This window comes from Medicago truncatula, chromosome 2, assembly GCF_003473485.1.
Source record: "Medicago truncatula cultivar Jemalong A17 chromosome 2, MtrunA17r5.0-ANR, whole genome shotgun sequence".
Taxonomy (NCBI): Eukaryota; Viridiplantae; Streptophyta; class Magnoliopsida; order Fabales; family Fabaceae; genus Medicago; species Medicago truncatula.
Window position 1 is genome coordinate 17,743,396 of NC_053043.1, and position 17,453 is coordinate 17,760,848.

The 17,453-nt window shown below is 37.6% G+C and overlaps 1 protein-coding gene and 1 long non-coding RNA gene across 2 annotated transcripts; one reads left to right on the forward strand and one right to left on the reverse strand.

The window, feature by feature from the left end:
• Nucleotides 1-3,466: 3,466 nt before the first annotated feature.
• LOC112419273 (uncharacterized) lies at nucleotides 3,467-12,731 on the reverse strand. The gene is made up of 3 exons (XR_003009435.2): nucleotides 12,205-12,731; nucleotides 11,878-11,951; nucleotides 3,467-3,681 (listed from the first exon to the last, which is right to left on the reverse strand). It is a non-coding gene; the product is annotated as an uncharacterized lncRNA (long non-coding RNA).
• LOC11440666 (uncharacterized) lies at nucleotides 3,673-10,980 on the forward strand. The gene is made up of 6 exons (XM_039830488.1): nucleotides 3,673-4,281; nucleotides 4,855-5,959; nucleotides 6,174-6,446; nucleotides 6,756-7,912; nucleotides 8,000-9,201; nucleotides 9,311-10,980. The coding sequence occupies exons 1-6, from the start codon at nucleotides 3,803-3,805 to the stop codon at nucleotides 10,645-10,647; spliced, it is 5,553 nt and encodes a 1,850-aa protein (XP_039686422.1). The 5' UTR covers nucleotides 3,673-3,802; the 3' UTR covers nucleotides 10,648-10,980.
• Nucleotides 12,732-17,453: the final 4,722 nt, after the last annotated feature.

Here is a 17,453-nt window from a genome sequence, read left to right on the forward strand (position 1 = left end):
CTTGATCAAAAGGGTATTCACACTTTCATTGATGTAGAAGATATTCAACAATCGAGGATCTACATTGTTGTTTCCTCAACTTTTTATTATTTTTATGTTTTGTAGGTGCTTGAGTCGTTAAGCTTTCTGGATTTTGAAGGTTGCAAGGTGTTAACTGAGCTACCTAGCTTATGTGCACTAGTTAATTTAGTCACGATTCATAAGTCGATTGGTTTTCTCGATAAACTCATGCTATTGACTACTCAAAGATGCAACCAGCTAAAGTTTTGGTGCCTTACATCAATCTGGCATCTCTAGAGACTCTGGATATGAGGGGTTGCTCGTGTCTCAAGAGCTTCCCTGAAGTATTGGGAGTAATGGAAAATACAAGATATGTTTATTTAGACCAAACTTCCATAGACAAGTTGCCATTTTCAATTGGAGATCTTGTTAGCCTCCAAGACTGTTCTTGAGGCAGTGCAAGAGTCTAACTCAGCTACCAGATAGCATTCGTATATTACCTAAACTTGAGATAATAAAGGAAAGGAGACACTGCTTGATGTGTGTTCTCTTAATATCTATGCCAACAATGACATAGAAGTATGTAAGCCTTCGTTTGTCAGTAATGATTTCGGATTCGTGTTTAAAGGGATTTTTTAAGGGAGAGTAAATTGATACCAGCAAGGAATCAAGGAAGCATCATTATGTTTTTGGTTTCGAAAGAAATTCCCTCAGATAGCTCTATGTTGTGCTGGAGAACCTCCTATGTATAAAGACAATATGTTGTTGGATTTCAAGTTGAGTGTACTCATCAATGGCACTAAGAAATTCACTTCTTCATGTAACTTTCTGCAGGAAGGATATCAGACCAAATATTTTCTTTTAGCCAAATATTCTATCCCCACTTTTCCAATTTCAGTCTCCCTCCCATAGCTCCAAAACCCTAATAGCCAATTTCAATCTCACTTTCCCCCAATTTGAAACCTAAATCTCTACCACCTATGGTTCAATCGAAGCATTCCCAAAATTTCATTTTCCAATTTCATTTAAGCTCTCCCCCAATTTCACCTTCACCCACAATCTCGGCCAGCATTGATAAACAAAGCAGAGTTGAGCTGTGAAATCAATCAAGTTCAGTTTTTTATCATCTTCTCAACCAGGTTCGTTCCTTCCCTTCTCTCACTATTCTTATTCCTTTCTCTCAATTATCGATCCCTTTCCCCTTTCCTTTTCTAGGGTTTCTGTTTTTTTAATTAACAACCTCACCCTAATTCATAATTTACCTATCTCTCTCTCTAATTGAAATTTTAATTTATTTGATTAATATTTAAATGAAGTATCTAGTATATGTGCTTTTTGTTGAATCGGTGTGATTAAGTGTTTTCTTTTACCTAAACGCGATCTTATTATTGTTTATCATGATTAATCATTCTAATTTGTGTCGATTCTTTTATATCATTATTGAATAGCTGGGTTAAGTTTAATGTGTAACCTAGCTAGATTGTTTTTTATCAAGCTTGTGAATATTTGATGCTTCTGATAAAGGTTCTGTTTGATTGCAAAACTAGGAAGCTGTTTGGCATCACGTTGGTTTGTCGCGTCGAAATCACGTTGAGCTACTTTTTTTGGGTGTAACCCTTCGGTTCTTAAGGGAAAAAGTGTCTTGTAATTTGGAGTTCAGCGGTAAAGTTTGACCAAGAATTGCTCTTCTAAGAAATCAAACTCAGGTGAGCTATTGTGATTTTGCAAAAGCTATATAGTGTTTAGTTTTGCAAAGTTGCGTTTGATTTGGTAACGGTAACGATTTCTGATCTCAGATCTGTTGAATTTTGGTACTGTGGTGATTCACCTTATGTTGAAAAAATTTAATTGCTCCTTTTTTGTTTTGTTAATTTCTTGATCTGTATGGACAATTGGATTCATATACATATAGGTGTAGATGAATCTTGAATATTATATGTAAGGATCTTTGCTATTTTTTTATTTTGTAATATATTGGTTTTGGTTATGTTGTTGATGGATCTGTCAATTTTCTATTACCGATTTATTCATTCTGTAATATTAGCAGCTCTTAGTTCTTTGATTTGGTTTATCATGAATCGATAGCGCAAATCAATAAGGAAATTTATCATTGTTCTGAGTTGTTTGTATAATCATTATGTTCATTTTATGTTGCTTGTTTCTGGTGTGTAGAGAGAATAGAAATCTGTGTTTAATCTTTTTTCTTGTTTTCTCTGAAGTTGTGATAGCAATGTTGTTATGTACCTAGGCATATTGGGTTACTGCTATCACGCATTTGTGAATCTCGACTTTTGGATGAAGATCAGACTATTTATATTTTGATCTTCATTCAATTTGATGGAGTCAGAATACAAAGTCTGATCTTCATTCAACTGCCATGATCCCTTGATCGTGTGTCTGCACACTTGAATATAGATTTAGGTAATGTAATCCTGATGTTTGCATGAAGTAATTTTAACTTGAGATATATTTTTGAAAGTGACTGGAGAGTTTGCATTTGTCAAATTATAGGGAAAACATTTAGTTTGATCCTGGAAAAACACGCGTCTCAAAGAATAATATGTCAGTAGAGATAACAAAGAGGATGTCAAATTTCTGTCTGAGTTTATGGAATGCAAGGAGGCTGAGAGAAGAAAGGAAACACTATTGATAGAAAAGATCAAATGTGGTCTACTGAAAACCGATCCCCTGTTCTAGATGAGCAAAACACGGTTTTTTCTGGGTTCACTCATTCAAAAGTGGAAAAAACAGCGTTTCTTGTCCGTCCAGAACAGGACTTCCGGATGGAATCGGTTTTCAAAGAAAGGTGTGGGGAAATAAAAACAGCTCACTTATTTTGATTCAAGATGTAAACTCCATCTAATTCAGTGGATAATCCATAGTATACCATATAATATTTTATGGTATCTCCAAAAATATCTCATGAGTTTCTCATTTTTTTTTTCTATAGTTGTCGACATGTTTCAGAAAATACATATACACAGAGATCAAAATAAATTATCACAAATTAAGATGTCCCTCAAACAAAATATATTTAAGTATGTTTCACACAAATTAAATAGACATATCACAAAAATTTATGCTGAGAGTTTTTTCAATTTATTGAAAGAAACATGTTACCATGGCCACAAATTAAATAGAGATTCTACATAAATATACACACACACACAGAGGATGCAATGAGCTGCTTCTACACAGAATCTCTAACATTTGGAAAAGTCATATATATACGTTCAATCATTGTACATGACATATAAATAATTGAACATGATAATGACACCATGAAGATGAACTAAGTACGTAACAACTTAATTGATTATAAAAAATAAGTGATGTTAAAACTATTATGTGAAAGAAGTATCAAGAGACTAATTTAACATGTTATATTCAAACATTGAATATGAGCATATACGTCAGGCTCTAGACATCATCATAATAATATTCATTATTTAAAGGGAACCAACACTCAACCATTTCACATGTTGCATATAAGTAAGCAAAAGTCATATATTCACCAATTAGTTCTACGATAATACATTAAGAATCTGATAAAATATTTATAATCAAATCATACTTCAACAAATTATTTTCCATAGAGAAGACTTAGCTGCTAAATGCCAAATCAATGCCTCACTCACTCCCTTGTGGTGCACCTTCCTTCAACCTTCTCAGAATTTTCACCTACAACACATTCAGTTCATTTAGATATCAACTTAATTTCTTCTACATAATATACAAACAAACATCAAAAACAACACTCAGACTCAGATAAATCTGTTTTACTCAATTCTTGCATCATATCATGACACAGCCTTCATTGTCTGTCTCTTCTAGCTTCACCACCTATGATGTTTTCATCAGTTTTAGAGGCATAGATACCCGCAACAATTTCACCCGTGACCTTTACGATATTCTTGATCAAAACGGTATTCACACTTTCTTTGATGAACAAGAAATTCAAAAAGGAGAAGAGATCACACCATCACTTCTTCAAGCTATTCAACAATCTAGGATTTTCATTGTTGTTTTCTCTAACAACTATGCTTCCTCTACTTTTTGTTTGAATGAACTTGTCATGATCCTTGAGTGTTCCAACACACATGGACGCTTGTTTTTGCCTGTATTTTATGATGTCGATCCATCACAAGTTCGCCACCAGAGTGGTGCTTATGGTGATGCTTTGAAAAAACATGAGAAGAGATTTTCTGATGATAAGGTGCAAAAATGGAGGGATGCTTTATGTCAAGCTGCTAATGTTTCTGGCTGGGATTTCCAACACGGGTACAGTATTTTAATAATCTCATACCATACTTTTATGCATTTATTTTAATTACCGTTCCTTTGCTTGTCTAATAGCTTATATATAGACGATTTTATAATGCAAAAGAAATATCAGATTCAATTCTAGATGAAGGGAACATAGCATGTTAAGTTTATGTGCACCAATTAACCTCATAATATGTTATGTTTTTCATAAGTTCAGTTGTACTTCACAAATTGATTTCTGAGTAATGGTTTGGTAAGGGACTAATTTGACTGATATTTGTGACTTTTAAGAACCAAATTGATGCTCTTTATTTCTTTGGACCCAAATAGGTCTCAGTGTTTTTTCTCATTGACATTTGACAAGTTTAGACCTTTACTTAATCGAATGATGAATTTGTGAATTGTGAAACCGGAAAAACAGATTTGTGATAAGTTGACACATTATGTGACTAACCAAAGTAACAGAACTTGCATTGCAACTTCTAAACACCTATTTGTATTTTACTTGTAATTAATTGACCAAGATGAAGTACTAAGAATCGGTTCAGTGCTTCTGTTTCAAATCAGGTATACTTTTGTGTTGTGTAGGTCACAATCAGAATACAAATTTATTGGAAATATCGTTGAGGAAGTCACTAAGAAGATCAATCGGACTACTTTACATGTTGCTGATAACCCAGTTGCATTAGAGTATCCAATGTTAGAAGTAGCATCTCTTCTAGGTTCTGGACCTGAAAAGGGAACCAACATGGTTGGAATTTATGGTATCGGTGGTGTAGGTAAATCAACATTGGCTCGTGCAGTTTACAACCATATTTCTGATCAATTTGATGGTGTGTGCTTTCTTGCTGGCATAAGAGAAAGTGCAATTAATCATGGTCTTGCACAACTCCAAGAAACGCTACTTTCTGAAATACTTGGAGAGGAGGATATTAGAATAAGAGATGTTTATAGAGGAATTTCAATTATAAAAAGGAGGCTCCAAAGAAAAAAGGTACTTTTGGTTCTTGATGATGTTGACAAAGTGAACCAGATACAAGTACTTGCAGGAGGGCATGATTGGTTTGGCCCCGGCAGCAAGATTGTAGTCACTACAAGAGACAAACATTTGTTGGCTATTCATGAGATTCTAAATTTATATGAGGTTAAACAGTTGAATCATGAAAAATCTCTTGATTTGTTTAACTGGCATGCCTTTAGAAACAGAAAAATGGATCCATGTTACAGTGATATTTCAAACCGTGCAGTTTCTTATGCTTCTGGCCTTCCATTGGCTTTGGAAGTAATAGGTTCTCACTTGTTTGGCAAAAGTTTAGATGTATGGAAATCTTCATTAGATAAATATGAAAGAGTTCTTCACAAAGAGATTCATGAAATTCTTAAAGTTAGCTATGATGATTTGGATGATGATCAGAAGGGTATTTTTCTTGACATCGCTTGTTTCTTCAATTCTTATGAAATGAGCTATGCCAAAGAAATGCTATACCTACATGGTTTTAGTGCTGAAAATGGAATTCAAGTGCTGACCGACAAATCCCTCATAAAAGTTGATGGCAATGGTTGTGTGAGAATGCATGACTTAGTTCAAGACATGGGCAGAGAAATCGTGAGGCAGGAATCAACTGTGGAGCCTGGCAGACGCAGTAGATTATGGTTTGATGACGACATAGTTCATGTTTTGGAAACAAATACGGTACGTGCCAACGTCAAAACATATAAGTTGTTCTTCTGGTTGATAACTACTAAAATTCTAGATTCTTATTTATCCATTCTCAATTATAAGTGTTTAACTAAACTTATTTTCATAAGAAAAGGATGTTATTATTTCGAATTTGTAATTTCTTGAGATTTGTTGATGATATTCATAAACTTTACATTCTGATCAAATAATGATTTGGAATTGAAAGGGCACTGATACAATTGAAGTCATAATCATGAACTTGTGCAATGACAAAGAAGTGCAGTGGAGTGGAAAAGCCTTCAACAAGATGAAAAACCTGAAAATTCTTATAATTAGAAGTGCACGCTTTTCTAGAGGTCCTCAAAAACTACCAAATAGTTTGAGAGTTCTAGATTGGAATGGATACCCTTCACAATCTTTACCAGCAGATTTCAATCCTAAGAATCTTATGATACTTAGCCTTCCTGAAAGTTGTCTTGTATCGTTCAAATTGCTCAAGGTATGTATTTTTTTTTTACACATTAAACTGGTTTATGCATAGCAATGCTGTGTCTTTTAGGTCTATGAATGTTATTTTTAAGAGGTTTGGTTTTGCAATCTAGAAAGGGTTAGTAGTGCAGCTTGTTGTCTATCTGCCTTTCGTTCCTATGTGTGTGTGTGTATATATATGGTACTAAAAAAGTTAACAATTAAACAATTAACCTTGTTTGAATGAAAGAGCATGCCAATTAGATGCATTTGTTACTGGTCACTATAATGTGAGTATCCAGTAAATATCTCATAATTTCATTATTTTAATGTTTTGTAGGTGTTTGAGTCCTTGAGCTTTCTGGATTTTAAAGGTTGTAAGTTATTAACTGAGCTGCCTAGCTTATCTGGACTAGTTAATTTAGGGGCACTGTGTCTTGACGATTGCACTAATTTAATCAGGATTCATGAGTCGATTGGTTTTCTCAATAAACTCGTGCTACTGAGTAGTCAAAGATGCAAACAGCTAGAACTTTTGGTGCCCAACATCAACCTGCCATCTCTAGAGACTCTAGATATAAGGGGTTGCTCGCGTCTCAAGAGCTTCCCTGAAGTATTGGGAGTAATGGAGAATATAAGATATGTTTATTTAGACCAAACTTCCATAGGTAAGTTGCCATTTTCAATTAGAAATCTTGTTGGCCTCCGACAAATGTTCTTGAGGGAGTGCATGAGCCTAACTCAGCTACCGGATAGTATTCGTATATTGCCTAAACTCGAGATAATAACGGCTTATGGTTGTAGAGGATTTCGATTGTTTGAGGATAAAGAAAAGGTGGGTTCAGAAGTGTTTCCAGAAGCCATGCTTGTTTGTAAAGAAGGAAGCGTGGAATCGCTTGATATGTCCTCTCTTAACATATGCCCTGATAATGTCATAGAAGTATTTAGTACTTCAATTCTTGATGGTAATGTTGTATTTATGAGAGAAGGGATTGCTAAAGGGAGAGGAAATTGGTATCGACATGAAAGCAACGAATCACCCTTACGATTTTGGTTTCAAAATAAATTCCCCAGGATAGCTCTGTGTTGTACTGTAGAACCTCCTGTGTGTAAAGACAATATGTTGTTGGATTTCAAGTTGAGTGTTCTCATCAATGGCACTGAGCAATTCACTTCTTCATGCAACTACATATTTTCTGCTGAACAAATAATTCTTCTGTGTGACTTAGTGTGCAAAGTTGAAAGATCGTATTTAGAGCATGAATGGAATCAAGTAGATATTTTATATGAGTTTAAATACCTTATGCCATGTGGCTCTAAAAGTATAATGGCTACCCATGAGATGACCACAACAAGAAATCCAAGTTGGTCCTTCATTTATGCCTATGAAGAAGATAACAAAGTGGTTGTCAAATTTCTGTCCCAGTTTGTGGAATGGGTAGAGCAGCACAGAAGATATTTCTCATATTATTGGTTCGGTTCAGTACTTTACACAAGGTTTGTTTGAGAATTTAGAAATGGTTAATTAAGTAATATATAATATAACTAATATTAAATAACATATTATACTTATCTTCCTTTCAGATCTTTATCTCCTTTGGTCAAAAAAAAGAGACCTGTCGTTCCTTTTCCAGTCAAAAAGTTAGAGGGACCAGCGATCGGGATCGATCTGGGAACCACATACTCATGCGTAGGTGTATGGCAACATGACCGTGTTGAAATCATCGCCAACGACCAAGGTAACAGAACTACACCATCTTACGTTGCCTTTACCGACTCCGAGCATCTCATCGGTGATGCCGCTCTGAATCAAGTCTCCTCGAACCCTATCAACACCGTCTTCGATGCTAAGAGGTTGATTGGCCGTAGATTCAGTGATCCCTCCGTTCAGAGTGATATGAAGTTGTGGCCTTTTAAGATAATTTCTGGCCCGGATGAAAAGCCAATGATTGGTGTTAACTACAGTGGTAAAGTTAAGCAATTTGCCGCAGAAGAGATCTCTTCCATGGTACTCACGAAGATGCGTGAGGTTGCTGAGGCCTACCTTGGCTCTGCCATTAAGAATGCCGTTGTTACTGTCCCTGCTTACTTTAATTTTTCTCAGAGACAAGCTACTAAGCATGCTGGTGCTATTGCTGGTCTTAATTTCATGAGAATTATTAATGAGCCCACTGCTGCAGCCATTGCTTATGGTTTTGACACGACCAGCGTTGGAGAGAAGAATGTCTTGATCTTTGACCTTGGTGGTGGTACTTTTGATGTCTCTTTGCTAACTATTGAAGAGTGTAACTTTCAGGTTAAAGCTACAGCCGGAGACGCCCATCTTGGAGGTGAGGATTTTAATAACAGAATGGTGAACCACTTTGTTCGAGAGTTCAAGAGAAAGAACAAGAAGGACATTAGTGGCAACCCAAGAGCTCTTATGAGGTTGAGGACTGCTTGTGAGAGGGCGAAGAGAGCTCTATCATCTACTGCCCAGACCACCATTGAAATTGATTGTCTATTTGAGGGAATTGATTTCTATACCCCCATTACTCGTGCCAGATTTGAAGAGCTCAACTTGGATCTCTTCAGGGAATGTATGGAGCAAGTTGAGAAATGTTTGAGCCATGCTGGGATGTACAAAGGAAGTGTCCATGATGTTGTCCTTGTAGGAGGTTCTACCAGAATTCCAAAGGTTCAACAACTATTGCAGGATTTCTTTAACAGAAAGGAGCTATGCAAGAGCATTAATCCCGATGAGGCTGTTGCATATGGTGCGGCAGTTTACACTGCAATCTTGAATGGTGAGTACAAAAGAAGTGTCCATGATGTTGTCCTTGTAGGAGGTTCTTCTATTGTTAAGATTATTTTGGTTTTTTTCATATTGATTGACACCTGACTTTCCTTTTCCAGTCGAAAAGTTAGAGGTACCAGCGATCGGGATCGATCTCGGAACCACATACTCATGCGTAGGTGTATGGCAACATGACCATGTTGAAATCATCACCAATGACCAAGGTAACAGAACCACTCCGTCTTACGTCGCCTTTACCGACTCCGAGCATCTCATCGGTGATGCCGCTATGAATCAAGTCGCCTCGAACCCTATCAACACCGTCTTCGATGCTAAGAGGTTGATTGGCCGTAGATTCAGCGATCCCTCCGTTCAGTGTGATATGAAGTTGTGGCCTTTTAAGATAATTTCTGGCCTGGGTGAAAAGCCAATGATTGGTGTAAACTACAATGGTGAAGATAAGCAATTTGCTGCAGAAGAGATCTCTTCCATGGTACTCTGGAAGATGCGTGAGATTGCAGAGGCCTACTTTGGTTCTACCATTAGGAATGCCGTTGTTACTGTCCCTGCTTACTTTAATGATTCTCAGATACAAGTTACTAAGGATGCCGCTCTTTTTGCTGGTCTTAATGTCATGGAAATTATCGATGAGCCCACTGCTGCAGCCATTGCTTATGGTTTTGACACGACCAGCGTTGGAGAGAAGAATGTCTTGATCTTTGACCTTGGTGGTGGTACTTTTGATGTCTCTTTGCTAACTACTATTGAAGAGTGTAACTTTCAGGTTAAAGCTACAGCCGGAGACGCCCATCTTGGAGGTGAGGATTTTAATAACAGAATGGTGAACCACTTTGTTCAAGAGTTCAAGAGAAAGAACAAGAAGGACATTAGTGGCAACCCAAGAGCTCTTATGAAGTTGAGGACTGCTTGTGAGAGGGCGAAGAGAGCTCTATCATCTACTTCCCAGACCACCATTGAAATTGATTGTCTATTTGAGGGAATTGATTTCTATACCCCCATTACTCGTGCCAGATTTGAAGAGCTCAACTTGGATCTCTTCAGGGAATGTATGGAGCAAGTTGAGAAATGTTTGAGACGTGCTGGGATGAACAAAGGAAGTGTCCATGATGTTGTCCTTGTAGGAGGTTCTACCAGAATTCCAAAGGTTCAACAACTATTGCAGGATGTCTTTAACGGAAAGGATCTATGCAAGAGCATTAATCCCGATGAGGCTGTTGCATATGGTGCTGCAGTTTACGCTGCAATCTTGAGTGGTGAGTGCAAAAGAAGTGTCTATGATGTTGTCCTTGTAGGAGGTTCTTCTATTGTTAAGATTATTTTGGTTTTTTTCATATTGATTGACTGTTTGTTCACTTTGCATGTTGTTGATGGCTTCTTAATTCTTTCACTTTTCCCTTTTTTTTTCTTTCTGAAATGTGTATTGTTTTTCCTATAATCATGTTATCGATGCAAAATATCAACCCAACTTTGCTGATATCTAATCTCTGCCGGTGAACCTGGCTCACCACCTCTCCTAACCACGTTTTTCTCATCCACATTGGTCGAATGGGAAACCTTGTTTAAGAGATCAGAGTCTAGTTTCACTCAGACCAACAAAATGCCGACGAACCTGGCTCGCCACCCCTCCCAACCACATTTTTTTCATACACATTGGTTGAACATGAGACCTTGTTTAAGAGATCAGAGTTTTTAGGATGTGATAGGTAGGTGCATGCTTAATGATGTTGATAAATTTGAAATGGTTTTGTTGATAACATTTTGGTTACAACTTACAAGGAATCGACGATTCATTTATTTTAATGGATTTGAGATGAATGAAACTTTTTTCAATATTTTTTGAAATTAAATTAAATGTCTTTCTGGATGGACACTTAAAATTTGATTCTTAAGAAAATTTAATCTGTCCCCTGTTTTCACTTGTGTGGTGCTACAAATTGTTCATGAATCTATTTATATGACATCAAGAAAATTTGAGTTTTATTGTATCATATTGTAATAATAATAATTCACTTTCATCATCAATGTTCACCCTTACAGTGCTGCTTTATAATGTATGCTTATAAATGATTTCAATTCTCATATTATGTCGCTTAAGGTTAGCACGTGAATTCAGAAATATGATTAATATCATAGCCATAGGTTTTGTTAAGAGTCCCACATCGGATAGGTGATGGCCTGACAATGTGTTTATAAGTGGGGGCAATCCTCACCTCACAAGCCGGTTTTGTCGGGTTGTGTTCGGCCCAACCACAATTTCTAAGATGGTATCAAAGTCTCTCCAAGATCCATTTGGCCACCTGCTATCAGGTTTCCCCTATCCGGCCATCCACCATTTATGTCCACGAACCAAGGTTTATAAGTGGGGGCAATCCTGACCTCACAAACCGGTTTTGTGGGGTTGTGTTAGGCCCAACCACGATTTCTAAGAGGTTTCATAAAACATTAATAAAGATTAAGGGTATGGTACTAAAAAGTAACGAATACTTCATTGTTTTTGCAGAACGGCATATAAATTTAGAGATGCCTCTTTTAGATAATTTCTGGACCGGCTGAAAAGCCAATGATTGGTGTTAACTACAAGGGTAATGATAAGCAATTAACCGCAGAAGAGATATATTCCATGGTAGTGGTACTCATGAAGATGCGTAAGATTGTTGAGGCTTACCTTGGCTCTGCCATGAAGATGCATAAGTTGTAATTTGTTTTGCTTCTTTCCATTTTGAGCACTCCTCCAGCAATCTGTTCACATAGAGATGTTGGGAGAAGGAGAAATGTTGTTGGTGATTTCCAAAATAATGGAATCACTTTAGAACCAAAAGTTGTAACTCTTCATGGGAACTATTCATATACATTGGAACATTATTATTTATTATTAATAATGAACCATGACATTGATTCAAGTATATATGGTAATGATAAGCAATTTACCGCAGAAGAGATATATTCCATGGTAGTGGTACTCATGAAGATGCGTAAGATTGCTGAGGCTTACCTTGGCTCTGCCATGAAGATGCATAAGTTGTAATTTGTTTTGCTTCTTTCCATTTTGAGCACTCCTCCAGCAATCTGTTCACATAGAGATGTTGGGAGAAGGAGAAATGTTGTTGGTGATTTCCAAAATAATAGAATCACTTTAGAACCAAAAGTTGTAACTCTTCATGGGAACCATTCATATACATTGGAACATTATTATTTATTATTAATAATGAACCATGACATTGATTGAAGTATATATGGTTATAACCTTTGGCAAAAGGGTGCTTAATGAATCATGGCATTGATTCAAGTTAAAGAGGTGCTTTCTCTCATGTGAAGAGTCATATAATGCACTATAAATGCTTGACATTTGGGCATTAGTTGAAGATACAAAAACCACACAACTACACACAATTTGGACAGAATTTTGTTACATTAACAACATAATTCTTCACCATTCTATTATTCTAAATCATCCATCAATTCTCTAATGCATGAGTGAATTGCTGGAACCATAAATCTGTAAAATACTGTTAGGAGATACGCTTGGTGTGGTTGTGCAATACACGTCAAGGAACTCATAGTATCCTGAAGGGGATTCGCCGGTCATTCCTATTGCATCCAATATACATTTATTGGTGGGGGCGAATCGAACCTAAAGGTTAATGTGGCAACCCCATACGCTTTGAGTTTTACATGCATGATCATTAAACATTTCAGGTTTCAAGTGCAGCAGCCTCTTCCCAACAAACAAGATATATAACAAATGTTTCTGTTAAACAACAAAAAGATTGTTTATTTATTTATCTTCTAGTAATTTGTATCAATCAATGGCACAAGTACATTACTCAAATAAGTGGCTTGCCTTCCTGGTTTTGCAGGAAATACATATTGATCAAAATAAGTCAAAAAGATTTCAAACTTAATTTTCATTGATCTAATATGCATTTGGTAGTGAGCTAATCGGGACATTGCAATGAACAGAGCCTATTTGAAATGCTTCATTCCTAGTGACTCGTTCTTATAGGCAGGTCAATCCATTTCAACGATAGCAACATGAGTAATGATTTTAAGCAGTAGGAGGTTGTCCAACATTCACTCAATGCATTTGACTGATAGCCCAACAACATGGCGACCCTCCAACAAGAAGATCGGATATAGCCGGTCGATCAGCATCCCGACTTCTGGCAACCCTTTGATATATATATATATATATATATATATATATATATATATATATATATAGGCCTGCTACATGCAAACCAACCAATGGGTTGGCTACTAGCAACTATCTAACCAACTACCGACAGGCCTGTGGCCTAGAACTTAACAGATTTGGTGTCAAACAGACAAATACATCATGGCCTGACTGCCAAGGGTGATGTCGTCGACAAAATGGGTCCTGAAAGTCAAGGGCCGGCTGAGAATGGTGCAAGTCCCTGCAGCCTGAATCATCGTTAAGTGTTCTCAACAATCACACTGAGAAATCCACTTCTTCATGTAACTACATATTTTCTCCAGGAAGGATATCAGATCAAATACTTGTGAGAGGTTCTAACAGAATTCCAAAGTTTCAACAACTATTACAGGATTTCTTTAACAGAAAGGAGCTATGCAATAGCATTAATTCCGACGAGGTTGTTGCATATGGCACTGCTGTTCAGGCTACAATCTCGAGTGGTGAGGGCAATAGAAGGTTCAGGATCATCTCCTTTCCTTTTGGATGTCACCTCGCCATCTCTTGGTCTGGAGACTGCTGGTGGTGTGATGATTGTTCTAATCCCAAGGGATACCACCATTCCAACAAAGAAGGAACAAATTCGCTCAACCTATATTGATAACCAGCCTGGTGTGTTTATCCAAGTCTTTGAAGGAGAGATGAAGAGCATAAGAAGGAGGTTGAGGCCAAGAATGCATTGGTGACTATAGCTACACCAGCTCAACCCATATTTTAAAAAAATTAAAAATTATTGTTTTGCCAACAAGTACCAAGTCAATGCCTCACAAGCTACCAACATCACACACAATATACAAACAAACAAACACTCAGACTCAGAGAAATCAATTTTCCTCAATTCTCATATCATGAAACATCCATCATTGTCTGTCTCTTGTAGCTTCACCTATGATTGTACTTGTGATGTTTTCCTTAGTTTCAGAGGCATAGATATCCGCAACAGTTTCACCGGTAACCTCTACAGGTCTCTTGATCAAAAGGGTATTCACACTTTCATTGATGTAGAAGAAATTCAACAATCGAGGATCTACATTGTTGTTTCTGTTGAGATATGCGTAATAATAGTATCATTGACTGATATATTATCTCCTTATTTATATTATCTTTATTTCCTTGTAAATATCTCTTATATAATTAGGACAGATTTACTCCCTATGATCATGGGATTTACTTTGTACATATTCTTATTATAAATACAAAAGGCTGAGAGCTAATCTCTCAAGTTATTCAGCACCAGAAAACCTTGTTCTCAACTTGGCATCAGAGCTCACGATCAGTGGGCCTGAGAGCAAAAGTCTAAAATCTCAAAACCCTAGCCGTCAAGTTACAAACATAGTTGTCCCGTCGGTTGATCTATACCGCCGGCCCTAGGTATCACCACCGCCTCTGATATTAAATCCTTCTTTGGCTCAGTTTGGTCGGTAGGTTCCACTTTTCCGCTGTGTTTTGGTGATCTGTGAACAGTTTTTTGCACTGTTCCGAATCTGTCCTTGGTCCCACTTACACCCAAGTGCTGTCAAAGATGACTTCAACACCAGATAAGGCTGGATCCTTTGTTAAGAGTCTTGTGTCCTATGTTTTCTCCGACAATCCCTCTATAACGTCTGAGAAACTAAATGGTGATAATTATCTCAATTGGTCAGCTACTGTTAACATGTGGTTTCTTGGACAGAAGCTCGCAAATCACCTCACTAAGCAGTCCTCTGAAATTGAAAAAGATCTGCGTGATGAATGGGAGCAAGCTGATTGTCAATTAGTCTCTCTTTTGTGGCAAACCATTGAGCCCTCCTTGCTGGTCCATTATCGCTCGTACACCACTTGTTATGATATTTGGCAGAAAGCTAAGAATGTCTATTCTAATGATATCCAACGTCTTTATGGTGTGATTCATAATCTAGCCACCCTGCAGATGACAGAAGATGACATCAAAACTTATGCTAATAAAGCTCAGTCAGCCGTAACTGAGTTCAAGCTCCTTGTGACCGACAACGACCCAAAGAAGATGCTTGAGAAATTGGATAATGTTTGCATGGTTTATGTCCTTCATGGTCTTCATGAAAAGTATGAGTCAGTTAGGAGCAACATTCTTTCTGCATCAGATATTCCCTCGGCAGAGGATCTCATCAGGCGCCTCACACGCCTTCCTGGACCGAAAGGATCAGGAGGGAACGGGTCTCAAACTGACTTGGAATCTTCTGCTTTTGTTTCAAATTTTGCAGGTCGTGGAGGACGCGGCCGTGGTCGTAGGGGAGGCCGAGGAGGTCGTGGTGGTGGCCGTCCTCAATGTACTTATTGTAAACGCTTTGGTCATTATGAAGATCAGTGTTACTCCATTATTGGCTTCCCAGAAAAATCGGTGAATGTGGCTCAGTCTATTGATAATGGAAACTCCAAAAACAATGTCATATCTGATAAGGAGTACAAGTCATACCTGCAGTTTAAGGCTTCACAAGCCTCATCATCGGCAACGGTTGCTCACACTGGTAATTCTGCAGTCTGTCTCTCCCAATCATCATCTGTTGGCCCTTGGATTTTGGACTCTATAGCTTCTGATCATGTGGCTGGTAATCCATCTCTTTTATCAAAAATAACCCAACCTAAAATCCCACATCATATCACTGTTGCAGACGGCTCTAAAGCTAAAGCAAGTGGTGTCGGTCAAGCCACTCCTCTCCCATCTTTAAATATTGACAATGTTCTTTTTGTTTCCAACTGTCCATTCAATTTAATTTATGTTAGCCGTTTGACCAAGAGTCTTAATTGCTCTATAACTTTCATTTCTGATTCTTTTGTTATACAGGATCGGAGTACGAAGCAGATGATTGGTACAGGCTATGAGTCACATGGACTTTACTACCTTCGGTCTTCATCTACAATTGCATCCTCTTCTACTACAGAGTCTCCAAGTCTTCTTCATCGTCGTTTAGGTCATCCAAGTCTCAAAAAGCTCAGAGTTATGGTTCCTAATTTGTCTCAGTTGCAATCATTGGATTGTGAATCCTGTTAGCTTGGGAAACATGTCCGGTCTTCCTTCCCTAGCAGTACTCAGTCACACGCCCACTCTCCTTTTCATGTCGTTCATTCTGATGTATGTGGACCAAGTCGAGTCACTTCACCTGTAGGACATAGATATTTTGTTACTTTTATTGATGAGTTTTCTAGATGTACATGGATCTTCCTACTTAAGGATAGATCAGAACTATTAAGTGTATTTCAAAATTTCTTTAAGGAAATTCAAAATCAGTTTGGTTGTTCTATTCGCATTTTGCGTAGTGATAATGCAAAAGAGTATTTTTCAACATCTTTTAATTCTTTTATGTCTGAAAACGGAGTGATACATCAGTCATCTTGTCCCCATACCCCACAACAAAATGGCATTGCTGAACGTAAACACCGTCATATAATTGAAACAGCACGTACTTTGCTTATTCATGCCAATGTTCCTTTGAAATTTTGGGGTGATGCTGTCCTCACTGCAGGATACTTGATTGATAGAATGGATTAATAGAATGCCATCATCTGCAATCCAAAACAAGGTTCCCCATTCCATATTGTTCCCTGATGAACCTTTGTTTCGTATTGCTCCTCGGATTTTTGGATCCACTTGCTTTGTTCATGATCTTACTCCAGGTTTAGATAAATTGTGTGCTCGTGCAATTAAATGTGTCTTTCTAGGCTATTCAAGAGTTCAAAAAGGATATCGGTGCTATTGTCCCTCCACACATCGCTTCTACATGTCTGCTGATGTCACATTCTTTGAGGATACACCTTTTTTTGCGTCTTCCATTGAGTCTGAGTCTATCTCTCAAGTATTACCAATTCCTTTCCTTGTCCCGGTAATTCCACCCACACCTGTCCCTGTCATTGATCAGTCAACTCCATCCTCTTCTACAGAACCCCCTAGTCCTCCTCCACCTCCACCTCCTCCACTGCAAATTTATCAGCGTCGTCCACGTCTCCCTCCTGCCAATCCACAATCTACAGAAAGTCCAAGTGACTCATCTCCTGCCCCAATCTCCTCTTCTACT

Excerpts from the sequence above, each read along its gene's own strand:
- LOC11440666 (XM_039830488.1), top strand. The coding sequence starts at position 3,803 with ATGACACAGCCTTCATTGTCTGTCTCTTCTAGCTTCACCACCTATGAT. Across the intron at positions 5,960-6,173 it reads ATGTTTTGGAAACAAATACG|GGCACTGATACAATTGAAGT; the intron begins GTACGTGCCAAC and ends TGGAATTGAAAG. Across the intron at positions 7,913-7,999 it reads GGTTCAGTACTTTACACAAG|ATCTTTATCTCCTTTGGTCA; the intron begins GTTTGTTTGAGA and ends TCTTCCTTTCAG.